At 48.2% G+C, this 17,509-nt stretch overlaps 2 protein-coding genes across 2 annotated transcripts in view; one reads left to right on the top strand and one right to left on the bottom strand.

Annotated features, from left to right (window-relative positions):
- Positions 1-49: 49 nt before the first annotated feature.
- On the bottom strand, positions 50-9,043 carry LOC135113083 (mucin-2-like). Its single transcript, XM_064028105.1, has 6 exons — positions 8,561-9,043; positions 7,212-7,698; positions 6,955-7,073; positions 6,448-6,578; positions 5,671-6,292; positions 50-5,419 (listed from the first exon to the last, which is right to left on the bottom strand). The coding sequence occupies exons 1-6, from the start codon at positions 8,930-8,932 to the stop codon at positions 2,432-2,434; spliced, it is 4,719 nt and encodes a 1,572-aa protein (XP_063884175.1). The 5' UTR covers positions 8,933-9,043; the 3' UTR covers positions 50-2,431.
- A 4,147-nt stretch (positions 9,044-13,190) lies between these two features.
- LOC135113085 (myosin heavy chain 95F-like) overlaps positions 13,191-17,509 on the top strand; it is a 46,365-nt gene continuing 42,046 nt past the window's right edge. The window contains 1 exon segment of the mRNA XM_064028111.1: positions 13,191-13,390. The gene's annotated coding sequence lies outside the window, so the exon portion shown is untranslated.

Here is a 17,509-nt window from a genome sequence, read left to right on the forward strand (position 1 = left end):
GCCAGGAGTGTCTGCCTCTGGGAAGGGGCCCAAGGACACACAAAAGCACTGCTACTCTCATAATTTAATGGTGTTGACACTGTGGCAGAAGTAGTCACATGGCAAATCACAGCACCTTAACAGTATATTTGAGGTTACACAGGTTATGCTAACGAACACCTGACCCACCTGGCCAGGATAGAAGTGATTACTCACTAACTTAGCAGTAGGGGGCAATGAAAGGGGAAGGAGGGACTGTGCCTTCTGCTGGGGGAGGGAGGGGAGCCACTAGGGAGTTGTATCTTGGTCTGTGGTGCGGAGAGGGTGGGGAGGGGGATGATTATGGGGAAAGGACAAACACGTGTGGGAAAAAATAACAAACACTCAGTCTCACATACAAAAATATCAAGTTCTATATTTGGGAAAAGATTTGGGTAAGCCATCCACTGCCCGGGGCTGTAATGCGACACACACTACAGCAACTCAGACCTGCACTGCAAACCTGATGCATTGCTTTCCCCAGAACAACTGTAGCCATTAAGTCAACCTTCTGGATATTTTTGAAACTGTACTAAGGGTTGGAGTAGAGAATGAGTTGCTACAAAGATAGAGAAATATCTAATGTTTCTAATAACTTGGGAAAAGCATATGTGTTTTAAAATGCAGGGCTAAGTGTTGGCGGTGCAAGGAAATGGAAGAACAGTGCACGGGAGGGCTGGGATGGTGCAGGGTGGGCGGGAGCGAACGTTTTGAACTCATGAGTGAATTTCTCTACATAACAACTTAGGTAGTTCTGCCGCCGCTGCTGCTGCCCGCCAGTCGTGCGGCGACCGGCGGGTAGCCTCAGGGTCTTCCTTAGGCTATGTACAGCTGCTTTAAATTGTGGAGTAAAGTCTCACTTGCCTGGCCGACAGTACCAGTGAGAAAGCTACCGCGAGAGTCTCAACCAGACTACCTTACCTCAAAACATGGCCAACATAAGAAAGTTGTAATTAATTAAATAGTACATATAAATACAAAATATAACTACACTAAAGACACTGTTTTTACCTTATTACATATTTTTTTTACTGATTTTCTACTGCACTTTTAACTTTAAACTTTGTGCTAAACACCTAATGTATGCACTATACACAGAACACCAGAGGTCACACATGCACACTCCTGAAGCTGCTGTGCAAGGTGGAACACGCAAGACAAAGAGACAGTCGGGAGGGAGGTGGGGTGTACACAAGGAGGGGAGGAATGACAGGCTCACATGTCCACACAAGGAGGAGGAGGAAGAAAAGGTACAGAATTGGTGAGGTTGGTGCTACTTCACCTGTTTATGAGAGAGATGTACACTTGCCCCAAGTAGTGATGCCACAAGATCCAAACAATTTCATGTCTATAAACTGCAATGGAATATACAAAATCCTTTAAAGCTTCATTATCTCACCATGAAAACTTTCAAAAGACCAAAAGGATAATTAATCAAGTTCTCATGAGTGTTTTTCCCACCAATGATGCTAATTCTTATTAAATAATCACTAAAATTCTTAAAACACCCTTGAAAACCTAAGTAACTTCCACAAGAGCCTGTTAAAAGAGGTGAGATGACAAAATGTTAAGGAATACGGCTGGTGGTCTAGTGAGCTGCATTACACAAAGAGCTCCACACAGACCGAGAGGTGGGAGGTGGGAATGTAGAGGTGGCGGCAGGTCACTGGCTGATGCTGATTCTTGTTCTAAAGCATTTGGTGAAATATGACATCATCACTTTGGACAACTGTACTTCAATATTTTTCCTCCACCTCACTCGTAAGTATTCCACAATTGTATGTCTGTATACTCTCTCTCACACACACACACACACACACACACACACACACACACACACACAAATACTGATTCTTTACATCATTAAACAACACAATACAAATACAACAATATCTTAACAGCTGCTGTGTGTTGTAGAGAAAGAGAGAGCCTGAATCTGCATTTATAACAGTATAAATGCAAGGAAAGAAGTGAAGCATCGATGCCTCCATTATGCAAGTGTCAGTGATGAGGGAAGGTAATACCAGGGAAGTGGCTCGTGCTGCCTACGGGTGTGACCTGACCAACCCTCAGGCATCACCACCACCAAGTACCTCACCTGACACTGAGTGGTACACGTACTTATATTTACATCCAGCAAACAATGTCTCGTGCTACTTATTATTCAAAAGCTGCTCTTAACTATCAAGTATATAAATCACAATTAGTACATTACAGGTATCCATGAAGAGTTGAGTTCAGCAAGCTCTGGCCGCACTTGAATGTGTGTGTGTGTGTGTGTGTGTGTGAGTGTGGGGTTGTCTCACTACTGGGCATCACCATTACCCAGCCCAGATACACACACACACACACACACACACACACACACACATATCCTCTGTGTGGCAGGTGTCCCCTGCCTGAGGTGCCCCCCTTACAGCTGGGAGTACTGCAAGTGGTGTGGGGAGTCGGGGCAGCTGGGATCATAATACAAGTTGGGGGAGGCGGCAGGGGCGGCCACAGTGGGCTGCTCCCTCGGCTCACATCCAGCCAAGCTGAATGGGGCAGATGTGGGGAAGGTGTCCAGGGTGGGTGGGTCGCTGTATTGCAGGGTGCTGGCCTCAAAATTTGGCTGGTACTGCTGCAGGGGGCTAGTCTGGCAGACAGGGGTGACATACTGAGGTGTGGTTGGGCTGTACCCCAGCTTGGTGTAGTGTGGGGGACTGGCCTCATAGCTGGGCTCCCCATATTGGCCTGAAAAGGTCTCATAGCTGGGCTGGTATGGAGGGGCATTGGTCTGATAACCCAGACTGCTGTACTGGCCATGGCTGATCTGGAAGCTGCTGAGGTCACTGCCGTAATGGAGGGAGCTGGTCTCCGGATACTGCAGGGGGATGGTCTCACAGCTGGGCTGGTACTGGTTGGTACCCCAGCAGCCAGACAGGTCGTGCAACAGAGGTGTGCTGCTCAGCTCTGGTGCCAGGTCATCACAGTGTTGGGATGGACTAGCTGTGGGGGCTGTGGTGGTGGTGCACACTGCGGGCAACACAGGTGAGATTGCTGGGGTGGAGACTGTGGGCTGTGGTGAGGCTAAGCAGGTGGCACCACCACTCAGTAGGACAGCAGGATCACTGGTGGCCTTGTGTGGCAGTGAGACCAATACACCACTGCTGCCAGGGGTGTGAGACAGGCTGGCAGCCCCACAGGGGGAGGGAGGGGACTGCTGAGTGGGTGGTGAGGGTCGTGCTGGTCCACCACTAGCCTCAGAATGGGGTGGAGACCCTGCCATGGTGGCTGTCTGCCCCTGAGGTGATGGGTGGCCAGGCCTGCAGTGTGGAGGTGGTGGTGGTGAGGAGGAAATAGCCTGATGACTTATGCCAGTGGTGGGTGATGAGGCAGCTTCACTGAAAGCCTCCTTCACCATGGTCAAGGGTGCATCATAGGTGACTGGTGGCGGTGGAGAGGCTGTGATGCAGGTGTCCTTGTGTTGGGGGGCCACACTGCGCTGCCCAGGTGAGGCGGCTACACTCTCCACCACACTGGCTGGAGCCTTCACAGGGCCTCTGCTACTGGGGACTGCTGTGGTGGCCGTGGGGCTGCACAAGGGCTGTATGGTGAGTGTGGGGCTGTGTGAGGTGAGTGTAGGATTGTGTGCAGGCAGTGAAGTGAGGATGGGGCTGTGTGAAGGTTGTGAGATCAGTACTGGACTATGGGAGGGCTGGGAGGTGAGGATGGGACTCAGTGGGGGCTGTGAGGTGGGAATGGGGCTGTGTGGGGTTTGTGAGGTGGGAATGGGACTGTGTGGGGTCTGTGAGGTGGAAATGGGGCTGTGTGGGGTTTGTGAGGTGGAAATGGGGCTGTGTGAGGGCTGGGAGATGAGACTGGGGCTGTGTGAGGGCTGGGAGGTGGGAATGGGGCTGTGTGAGGACTGGGAAGTGGGAATGGGGCTGTGTGAGGGTTGTGAGGTAGGGATGGGGCTGTGCAAGGGCTGGGAGATGAGTGTGGGACTGTGTGCAGGCTGTGAGGTGAGAATAGGGCTGTGTGAGGTCTGTAGAGTGACTGTGGTGGTATGTGGAGGCTGCTGTGGTGCGAGGGATGTAATTGTGGGGCTGTGTGAGAGCAGGGATGTGGGTCTGGGGCTTGAAGGAAGTGGTGGCAAGGTTATGGGACTGGGTGGTGGTGAGAATGTCATGGGGCTGCATGCTGATTTGGTCATGGGGCTGCATGGAGCCTGTGAGGTGGTGAGGGGACTGGGTGGTGTTTGAGAGGTGGTAATGGGACTGCCTGCTGCTTGAGAGATGATCATGGGACTGGCTGGTGTTTGAGAGATAGTCATAGGGCTGTGAGGGGCTTGTGAGGTGGTAATGGGGCTGCTTGGAATTTGTGGGGAGGTCACTGGGCTATGTGGTGCTGTGGTCACAGGGCTGACTGATGTCTGTGGTACAGAAATGGGACTGGCCTGGGTTTGTGAAGTTGTTGTGGGACTTTTGGGAGCTTGTGATATTATGGGACTGGTTGGAAACTTTAATATAGTTTCAGGACTTAATGTGACTTGTGAAGTGTCCATGGGGCTGGGAGGAGATTGTATAGGGCTGGCTGGTGCTTGTGAGATGGCACTGGGGCTGGCAGGTGACTGTGAGGTAGCCTTGGTGCTTGGTGAGGCCTGCAGGGTAGCCTGACTGCATGTTTCAGTGGGTGTAGGTGAAGTCCTTGCAGTGGCCCCTGTAGTGGTGTGTGGCAGGGGATCCCCTGCATGGGCCTGTGGTGGAGGGGAGGCCGTGTCATGAGGTGAGGAGGGCTCCTCATCTGACATGCTGACCTCACTCTGCAGTGTTGGGGAGGTTGCATCATAGCTGCTTTCACTGTGAGGGGCTGGAGACGTGGCTGAGGGTTCCTTGTGACACCCTGGAGACCCCATGGCAAAGCTGGCCTCACTCTGGGGTGCTGGAGAGGCTGCCTCAAAACTAGCCTCACTGGGAGAGGCTGGGGAGGTCACCATGTAGCTGCCATCACTAGGAGGTGCCGGGGAACCTACTGCATGGGAAACACTACCAATGGATTCCACACTTATCCCATGGCTGCCCTGGCTGATGGGCTGGGGTGCTATGTGAAAGCGGCCCCCAAACACAGGTATTGTCGATCCCAGAGTGGTGGCAGGCACGGTGTGTGGAAGTGCAATACTGACACCTTGATCTGCACCGCCACTCACCACGCCGCTGAACACTGCGGTGCGGGGGAGCAGTGGCTGAGTGGTGGTGGTGAAGAGTGGGGGCGGCTGGGCCTGCATGGGTGTGGCCTGCAGGGTGCCACACGTGAGGGTTGAGTGTTGGGAGTCTTGCTGGAGCAGCGACTCACCCTCCACAATGAACACCATGTTCTCACCCGCCTCACTCACATTGTCCTCACTCTCACTCAACACCTCCTGCAACACATGAGGGGAGGCTGTTAGTGATGGTGGTGGTGTGCTGACTCTGTGCTGTATTAGCATGAAGATGTCAATCAAATAATATCAGTGCTGAAAACCTTCCACATTTTGGAGATTACATAAGAAATCCGGGTCAGAGATAAAGTATTTAAGTATTCCCTGTATAACCTGTCATTTTCTTTTTTTACTTAGTCCATTCCTTCAATAACACTCCAACCTTCCCTTGCATCCTCCTGCCAGGAACCCACCTCCTTCACTATGTCAATGTCCACATCCATGCCCAGCACAGTGCCAGGGGTGCAGCCCATCAGGTCATCCATGGGGTGTCGCAGCTGCCCTCCCTCCATCCTCTGGAAGGCCCTGGTGCTGCTGAGTCTTGCTGGAGGACTGTGGGGAGGCTCTGGGGAGGCAGGGAGCGGGGGCAGGGAAGGGGATGGAGTGCGGGAGGGACTGAGGGAAGTGGAGATAGGGGGTGAGTACTGGGATGCTCTCACCAGCCTTTGTCCACAGCTTGAGATGATGTCTTCACTAGCCTTCACCCGGCCACCTCTCCCACCCCTCCCCCTCCTTCCTCCTCTGGTCCTCCTTCCCCCTCTACCCCTCCGCAACCCTCCTCTTCCCCTCCCTATGCCGCGCACAGGCTCAACATCCAGCTCCACCTCCACAGACCTCCCTGCGTGTATCATTTCCTCCGAGGAGTGTGTGAGGTGGGAGGTGGAGGCGGTGGGGGTGAGGGTGGTGTTGTCGCTGCCTGACGGTGCCTCACCAAGAAGCTTCATGATCTCTGGTGTGGAGAAGCCGCTGATCTGCAGGTGTTCAGCAGTGTTCAGCAGCGACCTCAGCTCCTCCTCTGGAAGGGTGATCTCCCCCCTGGCAAAAAAATAAGGTTTGGGTGGAGTGACTGCCAGTGGAGGTGATGAGGGTGGAATTTACAGTGTCTTAAAGAGATACAAATGTCCTCTCATCATTCTAGCTGGCAGCAACATAAATTAATCAGTCTCATCACCTATCAGGCAATCCCTCACCTGTAGATGAAGTCAATGATCTGAGTGAGGTGTGAGAAGCGCACTGTCCTGGGCATGATGATGACAGGGTGCTGGCAAGGGTTGGTCTGTAGCACCTCCTGGAAGTAGGGGCTCATGGCGGACAGGATTAGCTGCAGCAGGGAAGAGAATAGAGAGGTTAGGTGTGATAGTGCAGTGTCTGGACAATCAGGATCAGACAAACTCTACCTGGGCCATTGTGATCTCTATGGCTCACTGGTAAAGATACACCTTGACTGTTTGCCACAAATTTGATAGTCGGCCACTCGTACTTCACAGATTAAACTTTGGGTACGAGTATTTGAAGAAGACAAGTGGCATGATCTTTGGAGTGTATGAACATTATAATACACAACTAAAGTACATGTAGGAGTGAAGAATGAATGAAAAACAGAATGCTACAGTTGGCAGGCCTGAAATATATAAAATAATGATGTTGCAATAAGATACACGAGACACACAAGCATAGGAAGTCATGCATGCACAGACCTTGTGTGCACGAACGGAGCGCCCCTCAGCAGTCAGGGTGACATCAATGAAGGTCTCATCACAGGTCAAAACCTCAAGGATCTTCTGGGAGTGGAAGTTGTGCTGCACATGGAGTTGGTCTGAGGTGTCGGGGAGGAAGAGAGGGAGTCTGTTACTTCAAGGATGTGGATCAGGCAGAGTTGTTTATTGGACATCAAGTTTATATTGAAGGCTGATGTTGTGGTGCCAATCCCCAACAATCAAGCACCCGTCCTTACCTCCTTTACCCCCAACACTGCCTGGCTCGGTGTGGGCTGGCTGACCGGGGGGCCTGGGTCTGGGGGCCGTGGTGGTGGAGTCCTGCGGTGTGCTGGTGCTGGCTCGCGTCCTGCTCTCACCCTTGAACTTGTCTGCCTGGTCCAGGCTGGCAGTGTGCTCTGAGGGGAAGCTGGGGGAGGGGGGAGCCAGCTTAGGTGTAGCAGTGATGGTGGACAGCTGTGGCACCCCTGCTATTGGCTGGCACAGTTTGAACCACCGATTTTTGCTGTGCTTTCTCGGCAGGTTGATAGACTTGCGCTTCCGTTTGCCACGCCTGCTGTGGTTTGTGATGGGTGGAGGCGCGAGAGGGGGCGGCAGGAGGGGCTGGAAGGGGTCAGGCTCCGAAGGTGAAGGCAGTGTGGGTTCTGAAGGTGGAGGTGGTGGTTGTGGAGGAGGTAAAGGTTCCTCTATGGGTGGAGTCTCTGACTTGGTCTCCTCTTCTGGTTGCTGAGGGTGGAAGGGAATGATGATAGTAATAATATTAATCTCATCTCTACCTGGAGGCACAGACAGCTTAACCTAACAATGGCCATGGAATAAATGGCAATGAACATGAGATTTAAAAACCATAGTAAGATGTGACAGTTTGACTTAAAGAGCAGTGGTGAGTCATGAGTTACTGTGAGATGGCAAATTATGCTGTCACCCACTCCCTGCATGACTGACTGGGGTACCTGACCTTTTTCATTCCCTGGTCACTGAGCCACACAGGGGAAGAACAGTGACAGTTGTGTTCATCAATAGTAATCACAACAAATGAGAGGATTACATGGCAACACTTCCCATGTCATCCCCATTCAGTAACAGACTGATGCAAGAAACAATTCCAAGACAGCAAAATCACCACAAAGAAATATACTGATTTGACATCACTGAACAAACACAACAAACACATGTCAGGACTAGTAAACTAACTCACTCCCAGTGACAGAGTTCAAAATGAGAGAAAAAAAACTAACTTTTCTCTTGCATACAATAATCTTTTTGTGTAAGTGCAAGGTAAATACCACACTGAAAGAACCTTATTAACTACTACAAGTGTTTGACAGCCATTAATATTGTGGTGATGAGCGACCCTCCCCCCCACTGCCACACTACCCCGCCCCACACCATCACCACCATCACTACCACCACACCATTACTGAGTCAAGCAGAAATCAACCCTCAATCCTGTTACCTACAATTCAAGTACAGAAAATGCATGACAGCCAATAATACTGCATTGACGCGTGCCTCTCCTCCATTACTCGCAGACAGGAGTGTGGCACAGTGCCATGTTGAGTGCCGCGGCCCCCACCCCGGGCCTCACCTCCACCTTGGGGCTGACCACCATCTCCTCGTCGTCAGTCTGGGGCAGGACCTTCTTCCAGCCGAGCCTCGTCCTCCTCTTCCGCTTCCTCCTGGGGCCGCCGCTGCCCCCAGGCAGGGAGGTCATCAGCTGGTGCTTCATCTTGTCGATGTTCATCTTGTAGAGGTACAGCGTCGTCCTGGACACAGAGAACTCCTTCATCAGCACCTCCTTGCTCACGCCCGCGTCAAGCATCTTTAATAACTCAAGCTTCCTCCCCGGCGGCAGCTTCACGTAGCTCCTCTTGGTTTTAGGGGTGGTCTCTGCCCCGCCCTTGGGCGTGGGGGCAGATCCGCGCCCCGGCGTCGGCCGTTCAGCCTCGGCCGCCTCCATGTTGGGGTTTGTAAACAGAAACGTGAGGAGACGGTCCCGTCCACTGGCCTGCTGGATAGTACTGTCTCGCCCCGCGGGATCAAGACCCTGCCTGGAAGTGTTCACATCTCTCTTAACAACTGTTAAGTGTTAAGTGAGGTTGCCAAACGTGTTCCTCTCATTTATAATGCAGAACCCTTGTCAAGCTATCGCTGGAATCATGAAAAAAAAAAAATCTTTTGAAAACCCCTGTAACTTACCCAAGAGCCTACTAAAAACGATAGAGATGAGGGCTGGGATTCACTAACGGTCCTAACTTTAGAAGTTCGTACGAAGACAAAATAAGAAGTCTGTACGAACTCTCACTTAAGTGATCCACTAACGCTTAAGTTCACCACCTTGGGATATTATCTTCTGGTCAACGCTTCTGCCGGTGGACTAGACGGCGTTAGTGCATTGGTGACATTTTTCCCTCAGCCATTTTCAGCGCTTTTCACATATATGATGTAGGGACATTAGCCAACCACCAGCTATGGTCTGGCAAATCTAAACTATCGCGTGTGACGTATAACATCTCTGGCGCGCGCTGATGTCGCCTCTACAACTGTCAGACAGATCTCTGTGCCACCCGCCCGCGTCGTTTCTTTGGAGAACTCACCACTCCCTTCATATTATGCTTGTTTGTATATTCTGTCCAGTGTTCATTCACTCACTTGTGCTGTTGCTGCTGTCTGAAATTTGTTCTTTGAAACAGCAGTAAAAAATCCTTGATTTTTCTTCTCTTTGAAAATATTTATTTACTTTATCATAATATCCATTGTTTGACTCTATATATGTGTGGGATGGTTAGGAGAGGCTTCCATTGTGGTGGATGTGAGTGTTGCAGACACGATGACCTGACCTCATGTAGTGTAAATGTCCCCGGGTCGGACTGCCTTTCTGTCGACGAACCTAAGTGTCTTGACACCCCCCTCAACTTTTTCTCCATTAATTTCTGCAACATTCGCGGTCTAAGATCTAATTTTCAATCTGTAGAACACCACCTCTCCTCTTCTAAACCTCATCTTCTTTTCCTCACTGAAACTTAGGTGTCTGAGGCAACTGACAGTAGCCCCTTTTCTGTTCCCTCCTACTTTCTCTATCCTCATTTTCGATCCAAAGCTGGATGCTGCGTTTATGTGCGCAATGACTTAACCTGCTCTCGTGCCCACGCTCTTGAATCTTCCGAGTTTTCCACCATCTGGCTACGACTACAGAGTCATTCTCATACTAAATTTATCTGTGCTGTATACCTCTCACCTAACTCCTCTGATTATAAGAAATTCTTTGACTACTTAACTTCCAAAGTGGAGCACATTCTGACCCTCTTCCCTTTTGCAGAGATCTCCATTCTTGGAGACTTCAATGTTCACCACCAGCTTTGGTTTTCCTCTCCCTTCACTGACCATCCTGGTGAACTAGCCTACAACTTTGCTATCCTCCATGACCTAGAGCAATTGGTGCAACACCCTACTCGTATTCCTGACCGTCTTGGAGATACGCCCAACATTCTTGACCTCTAATCCTTCTGCTTATGCTGTCACCCTTTCTTCTCCGTTGGGCTCCTCCGATCACAATCTCACATCTATATCTTGTCCTATCACTCCAATCCCTCCTCAGGATCCCCCTAAGCGTAGGTGCCTCTGGCGTTTTGCCTCTGCTAGTTGGGGGGACCTGAGGAGGTATTTTGCTGATTTTCCTTGGAATGACTACTGCTTCCGTGTCAGAGACCCGTCTTTGTGTGCTGAGCGCATAACAGAGGTGATAGTGTCTGGCATGGAGGCGTACATTCCTCACTTTTTCTCGTCCTAAACCTTCTAAACCTTGGTTTAACACAGCTTGTTCTCGTGCTATACATGATAGAGAGGTGGCCCACAAAAGGTATTTAAGCCTTCCATCACCAGAATCTCATGTACTTTATATTTCTGCCCGGAACCATGCCAAGTCTGTTCTCCAACTACCCCAAAACTCCTTCATTAACAGAAAATGTCAAAACCTTTCAAGATCTAACTCCTCTCGTGATTTCTGGCATCTAGCCAAAAATATCTCCAATAACTTTGCTTCTTCTTCTTTCCCTCCTCTATTTCAACCAGATGGCACCACTGCTATCACATCTATTTCTGAAGCTGAACTCTTCGCTCAAACCTTTGCTAAAAACACTACCTTGGACGATTCTGGGCTTGTTCCTCCCTCTCCTCCACCCTCTGACTACTTCATGCCACGTATTAAAATTCTTCGAAATGATGTTTTCCATGCCCTCGCTGGCCTAAACCCTCGGAAGGCTTATGGACCTATTGTTCTCCGAAACTATGCCTCCGTGCTTGCACCTTACCTAGTCAAACTCTTTCATCTCTGTCTGTCAACATCTACCTTTCCTTCTTGCTGGAAGTTTGCCTACATTCAACCTGTTCCTAAAAAGGGTGACCGTTCTAATCCCTCAGACTACCGTCCTATTGGTTTAATTTCCTGCTTATCTAAAGTTTTTGAATCTATCCTCAACAGGAAGATTCTTAAACATCTATCACTTCACAACCTTCTATCTGATCGCCAGTATGGGTTCCGTCAAGGCCGCTCTACTGGTGATCTTCTGGCTTTCCTTACTGAGTCTTGGTCATCCTCTTTTAGAGATTTTGGTGAAACTTTTGCTGTTGCCTTGGACATATCAAAAGGTTTTTGATAGAGTCTGGCACAAAGCTTTGATTTCCAAACTACCCTCCTATGGTTTCTATCCTTCTCTCTGTAACTTCATCTCAAGTTTCCTTTCTGACCGTTCTATTGCTGCTGTGGTAGACGGTCACTGTTCTTCTCCTAAATTTATTAAAAGTGGTGTTCCTCAGGGTTCTGTCCTGTCACCCACTCTCTTCTTATTATTCATTAATGATCTTCTAAACCAAACTTCTTGTCCTATTCACTCCTACGCTAATGATACCACCCTGCACTTTTCCACGTCTTTTCATAGACGTCCAACCCTTCAGGAGGTAAACATATCACGCAGGGAAGCCACAGAATGCTTGACTTCTGATCTTTCTAAAATTTCTGATTGGGGCAGAGCAAACTTGGTATTGTTCAATGCCTCAAAAACTCAATTCCTCCATATATCAACTCGACACAACCTTCCAGACAACTATCCCCTCTTCTTCAATGACACTCAACCGTCCCCCTCTTCTGCACTGAACATCCTCGGTCTGTCCTTTATTTATAATCTGAACTGGAAACTTCACATCTCATCTCTAGCTAAAACAGCTTCTATGAAGTTAGGTGTTCTGAGACGTCTCCGCCAGTTTTTCTCACCCCCCTGGTTGTCCTTTGTAATACAGCACAAGCCGGGCGTCACGTGTTATATCAAGTTCTTTATATTTGCCAACAAAAATTGATTGTTCATTATAAAAAAAAAAGATAGCTTTATGTTAAAATATAAGAATACAGAACATTTTGACATGATTTACAGACGGGGAAAAAGAAGAGCGTGCTGAGGAAGTTGGTGGGTCTGGCACAAAGCTTTGATTTCCAAGCTACCCTCCTACGGCTTCTATCCTTCTCTCTGTAACTTTATCTCCAGTCTCCTTTCTGACCATTCTATTGCTGATGTGGCAGACAATCATTGATGTGTATCATCGCATGTGTATGAGGGGGTTCCACTCATACCGCTCTTTTAGACAGTGGAAGTAAAAGCTTTTCGTCTTATCAACTCCTCTAACTGACTGTCTTCAACCTCTCTCTCTCATCGCCGCAGTGTTGCATCTCTTGCTATCTTCTATTGCTATTTTCATGCTAACTGCTTTTCTGATCTTGTTAATAATATTGTGCGCCTCCCCTCCTTTCGCGGATTCGTTGCACAAGACCTTTTCCTCATGCACTCCTTCGCCCTTCTCTTCCTACCCACTTCCTCTTTAGTTAGATGTCTATAATTTTCACTCATCCCGAAAAAAAAAAAAAAACTGCGAAAGAAAATTATATAGGCCTCTTGCGAAAGACTTCCTGAATATAAACCTCCTGGGAAAGAGAATTATTTAGACATGTGAAAAAAAAAAAAATGTATAGACCTCCTGCCGCTGATAATTAAGTCCATTAGAAAAAAAAAAAAAAAGGCAGAAAAAAAGTGAAAAATAAAAATTACGAGCTGAAACAGGAAACACCAAAATGCATTCAGACGCATCAGACCAAGCATAGCACATGGACAAACAAAACCAAGACACATACGCCACAAAATGCAAGAAACCAAGTCCACTGGAAGGAAAATAAACTGAAAAATGACAAAAATAGGAAGTGCAGGGCGGCGGCAGGAAACACCTGTTAAGGGTAAACAAACTAGAGAGGCGGGGAGCAAGCCAGCGGCCGGCGGGACACTTTAACCCTTTTTTCTATGGGTGTGGCGCATCTCCCCACCCACTAGCCACCCCAGCAAGACCACCAGTCCCGCGCCCTCCCCCACGCCCAAAGGTACCCACGCCAGACCTCATTTAAGGGTAGAATAAAGGGGTAACATCTTCTTAAAGGGGACGTGGTGTGACTCATTGTAGCAGTAAAGGATGGTGTGGGTTGACAGCTGTTATGCAATGGACGGATCTAAGGGGTATGCAGGGTTAGATATATCGTGATTTGATGTTTTAAGAATGTTTATGGCTCCTGTTGGTGTGTGGTATGCGGTGTGTGGTTTTGTTATTTGTGCCATTGTCGTGTCCATCTTCTGTGTTTTTGTGGGTGAATAATTAATTGTGTGGTTGGTGGTGGTGTGTGTGGTGCACGGTGGCTTGCTTGGCTTGCTGCTGCTCGGGGTGGCTTGGCAAGGTGGGTTTAGTGATGGGTTAATCTCCTTCTTTTGTTTGTTTGTGGGGTTACTTTGTGTGTGTGTGTGTGTGTGAGATGCTCGAGTACCACATCCCTATTTCTGAATGTTTTTGTGTTAGTATTTATATCATCCAGTGTTCGTGTTAGATGGAAGGCATTATTGCAGTCAAGCCTGCTTTGTTTTGAATGCAAGGTCAGCCACTCTCAGGCCAGTGTAGAGAGGGAGGTCAGCTGCACAACATCCTCACAGTCGGCTGGTTAGTGTAGGAACTTTTGTGTTGTGTGTGGGAGATTCTTTTGGCAGAAGTGAGGGTTGGTGTCATTTAGTATGCCAGGTACCACCTTTGTGTTCTTGATCTCTGTGCCACTGAAGGCTGGTGCTGGGCTAGGGATGAACCCCCCACCCTTGTCCAGTGTTCCTGTTTCCAAAGTGGTGGCAAAGATTCTCAGGTGCAGTGTGAATTTGGGTAAATATGACCCATATATATATATATATATATATATATATATATATATATATATATATATATATATATATATATATATATATATATATATATATATATATATATATATTCTTATGTCATGCCTCCCCAGCCACAACAAACTTTGGGCACTGGTGGGGGGAATTCAAGTGGGAAATGTAAAAATGAGTGAAATTTGGCCTTCAAGAAAAGTCTATGGGAAAAGTAATAATTTTTCAGGAGCTCAGAGGAGCAAATATTACTTAAATATGGGCTCCCAATCCTCACCTAACCATAACAGGGGGCTATGCTCCCCTTCGGCTCCCCATAACTTAACCTAACCAAATGTAATCTAATGAGAGGTTTTGCCCCCTTCAACATCTTTAACCTAATCTAATTTAACCTAACCTAACCTAACAGGCCAACACCCCCTAACCTAAACAAGTGAAGTGTAATAATGTGTGTGTGTGTGAACTGGTTTTCTTACTGGAGGGAGAAAGATGCAGTACAATAGACATGCAGGGTCATAAGATAGTATGTAAAATCAAACTAGGTGTTGATGACAAAAGTTTGAAAACTCTGACTCTGAGGGTTTGTGTGAATGAGGTGACTGGCACCAGACGCAGCTCATCTGTGGCTATGTCCAGGTGTGGGAAGCACTCAGAGCTGCCTGGCTGGCATGGTGGTCTTGTCTGGGGCTCTTGGGATGTGTGTGTGTCACCATTATGTTTCTGTCTATCTGTCTATATGCCAGGCCAGCAATCCCACACAGGGTGGGCCAGCCAAAGCAACACACACACACACACACACACACACACACACACACACACACACACACACACACACACACACACACACACACACACACACACACACACACACACACACACACACACACACACACACACACACTCTTAGCCCCGTCAACCCATGGTGGAGAGGGACAGTCTCCTGGGTCACTGTACTGCATACAAGAAGCAAGGCATTTCTACTTGACACAAATCATAACCTTAGCACCTCTGAGGCCTGTCATGGACAGCGGAGACCCCCATGACACTGTACTTGTGGTGGCCTGGGCGTGGGTAGTGGTGTGAGTTGACGGCTGGTGTGAAAACTAATGACACGGACCCACAAAGTATGAATGTAGTTGAATTTAAGTGTGGGAAGGACAAGTTGGGTAATAAAGGAAAGCATGTATGCTGAGTAGAAGAAAGAGATGAGTGAAGAAATTCCCTTTAAGACTAAGAAGGAGATATCTCAGCCCATCCAGTCATTGAGCACCAGCTGTCTGCAGCCAGACACATAGTGCAGCAGTGGTGTGGTGCGAGGATGTGGTGAGTGAGCCGGCCACCATGAGACGCATCCATGAAGGGGAACTGCATCACACAGTGTGGGCAGCCCTGCAGAGGGAACAGCCTTAGTGGACAGCCCTGGGGGAGGGTCACTCTCAAACCAAACCTGTGTACTGCCTGATAGAGAAGGGCAGGTGGAGGAGGAAACCGTTAAGCCTTTCTTGTTCCAAATATGTACCATAGTACATTAACAACATTAAATTAAATTGATTTTTAAAGCTTTTTTCTTAATGAGTCTCTCAACTGAAAACCTCAGTGTTTCCATAATGGTCCAAAGCTGAGCATCTGCAGAGAGTAGGTGGGGAGTGTAAGCTGAGAAGTCATAACCCTGCAATCCGACAACACCACTGACACCCGAAGCCAGCGTGGTGAGGCACAGGTCTTGGCCTCCCCCACCTACCGGGGATGGCTTTGTCCTGCTCTGCAATGTGAAAGACCGATGGAAGGAAACAAGAATTACATTTACTCTGCATTACAACTCATGAACTAACTAGCAAGAAAAACAAGCATGTAATGCCTCTGTAGGGGAGCACTGTGATTAGTTAGAACACCTCACACCTCACCTCACTGATTAAAGAAGAGGAACTTGTGGCTTATTTTGTCCAGGCACACAGGGTGACCAGAAAGCATCTTTGTGTGCCATCAGGCTTTCCCAGAACCTCATCAGGGCACAGACAGTCGATGACACACCTCCAGCCACGTGTCTGTAGGCAGTGGTGTTGTTTTGAAGCATCTCTTGTGCCTCAGATGCCCAACATGACAGACATCACTACTTTTTGGTTCAAGGCCCTGGGTGGGTTCCATATCCTGGCTGATGAGTCCTGCCTGCCTAGTTCCTCTCCTTTGTCGATATCCTGCCATGGTTACTAACTTCCACCTGCCTGGCTTTGTAATGAGAGTTGGATGAGTCAAAGCTGTGGAGTGGCAGGGTATGTCCTCACTCAGCCGGCCATGCATGCAGCAGCTGGTGGGTCTCTTCTGTACTGAGGTCCTCCCAAATTTAGTCAGTGTCCACAAGGCCTGAGTTACCAGTGGCGGTATAGGGAAGCACTGTGAAAGGCTTGGCAAGGAGGGGAATGAGGGTTGCGACAAAGATGAGGCTACGCAACAGCAGGAAGGCTCACCAGTTAACAGTGTAGAGAATAAGAAGATATGGAAGTAAGAAATTAAATCAAAATATCAACATTAATCATTTCAGTGTGAGATATTTTGTTTCCCATAATCCCTTAGTATTTCTCAGACACATTTTTTGTACCAGTGTATAATTTTGCAACTGAGAAAATAGAAAAATGGACTTCTTAATCTTTCTTGTCTCTACATATCCATGCAAATTACACATACACACTGCTCTAAATCTTATCTCAACACAACCATAACAAAACATAAAGAATAATGCCAAAAATCAACAGGAATATAAGTAAATGAATCTAGATAATTCACAACTAGGAGAAAATGAAGTAAGTAAAGGTGGCAAGGTAGGCTGGGAGACTGTTAAGTAAGGCTGGACAACTGTGTGGAGAGGTAAAGGTGTAGATTTTAATTAAGAGGTAAGAATTAAGGTGTGTTTAACGGTAAGATTGAAAGTTGGATGATAAAAATGTGTGTGTGTGTGTGTGTGTGTGTGTGTGTGTGTGTGTGTGTGTGTGACTTTAAAGGGGCTTATTCACTCAGCTGGGAAAAGATTGATGGGTGTCTTGATAAGGTTGACTTGTGACTGGAGAGAGAGAGAGAGGAGAGAGAGGAGAGAGAGAGAGAGAGAGAGAGAGAGAGAGAGAGAGAGAGAAAGAGAAAAATATTATTGCTATTATCAACATTTTTGCTTCTTTGCTTTTTCTTTTTCTATTCTCCTCCTCCTCCTCCTCCTCCTCCTCCTCCTCCTCCTCCTCCTCCTCCTCCTCCTCCTCCTCCTCCTCCTCCTCCTCCTCCTCCTGGAAACTGAAAGCAAGCGAAGATGA

This window comes from Scylla paramamosain, chromosome 25 (genome assembly GCF_035594125.1).
Source record: "Scylla paramamosain isolate STU-SP2022 chromosome 25, ASM3559412v1, whole genome shotgun sequence".
Taxonomy (NCBI): Eukaryota; Metazoa; Arthropoda; class Malacostraca; order Decapoda; family Portunidae; genus Scylla; species Scylla paramamosain.

What these genes read in the sequence shown, in the direction of transcription:
- LOC135113083 (XM_064028105.1), bottom strand. Translation starts at nt 8,932, where the DNA reads ATGGAGGCGGCCGAGGCTGAACGGCCGACGCCGGGGCGCGGATCTGCC. An exon ending in GCTCCGTTCGTGCACACAAG is followed by an intron (nt 6,579 to 6,954) that starts GTCTGTGCATGC and finishes TCCCTGCTGCAG; the next exon opens with CTAATCCTGTCCGCCATGAG. An exon ending in ACATTGACATAGTGAAGGAG is followed by an intron (nt 5,420 to 5,670) that starts GTGGGTTCCTGG and finishes CATGTGTTGCAG; the next exon opens with GAGGTGTTGAGTGAGAGTGA.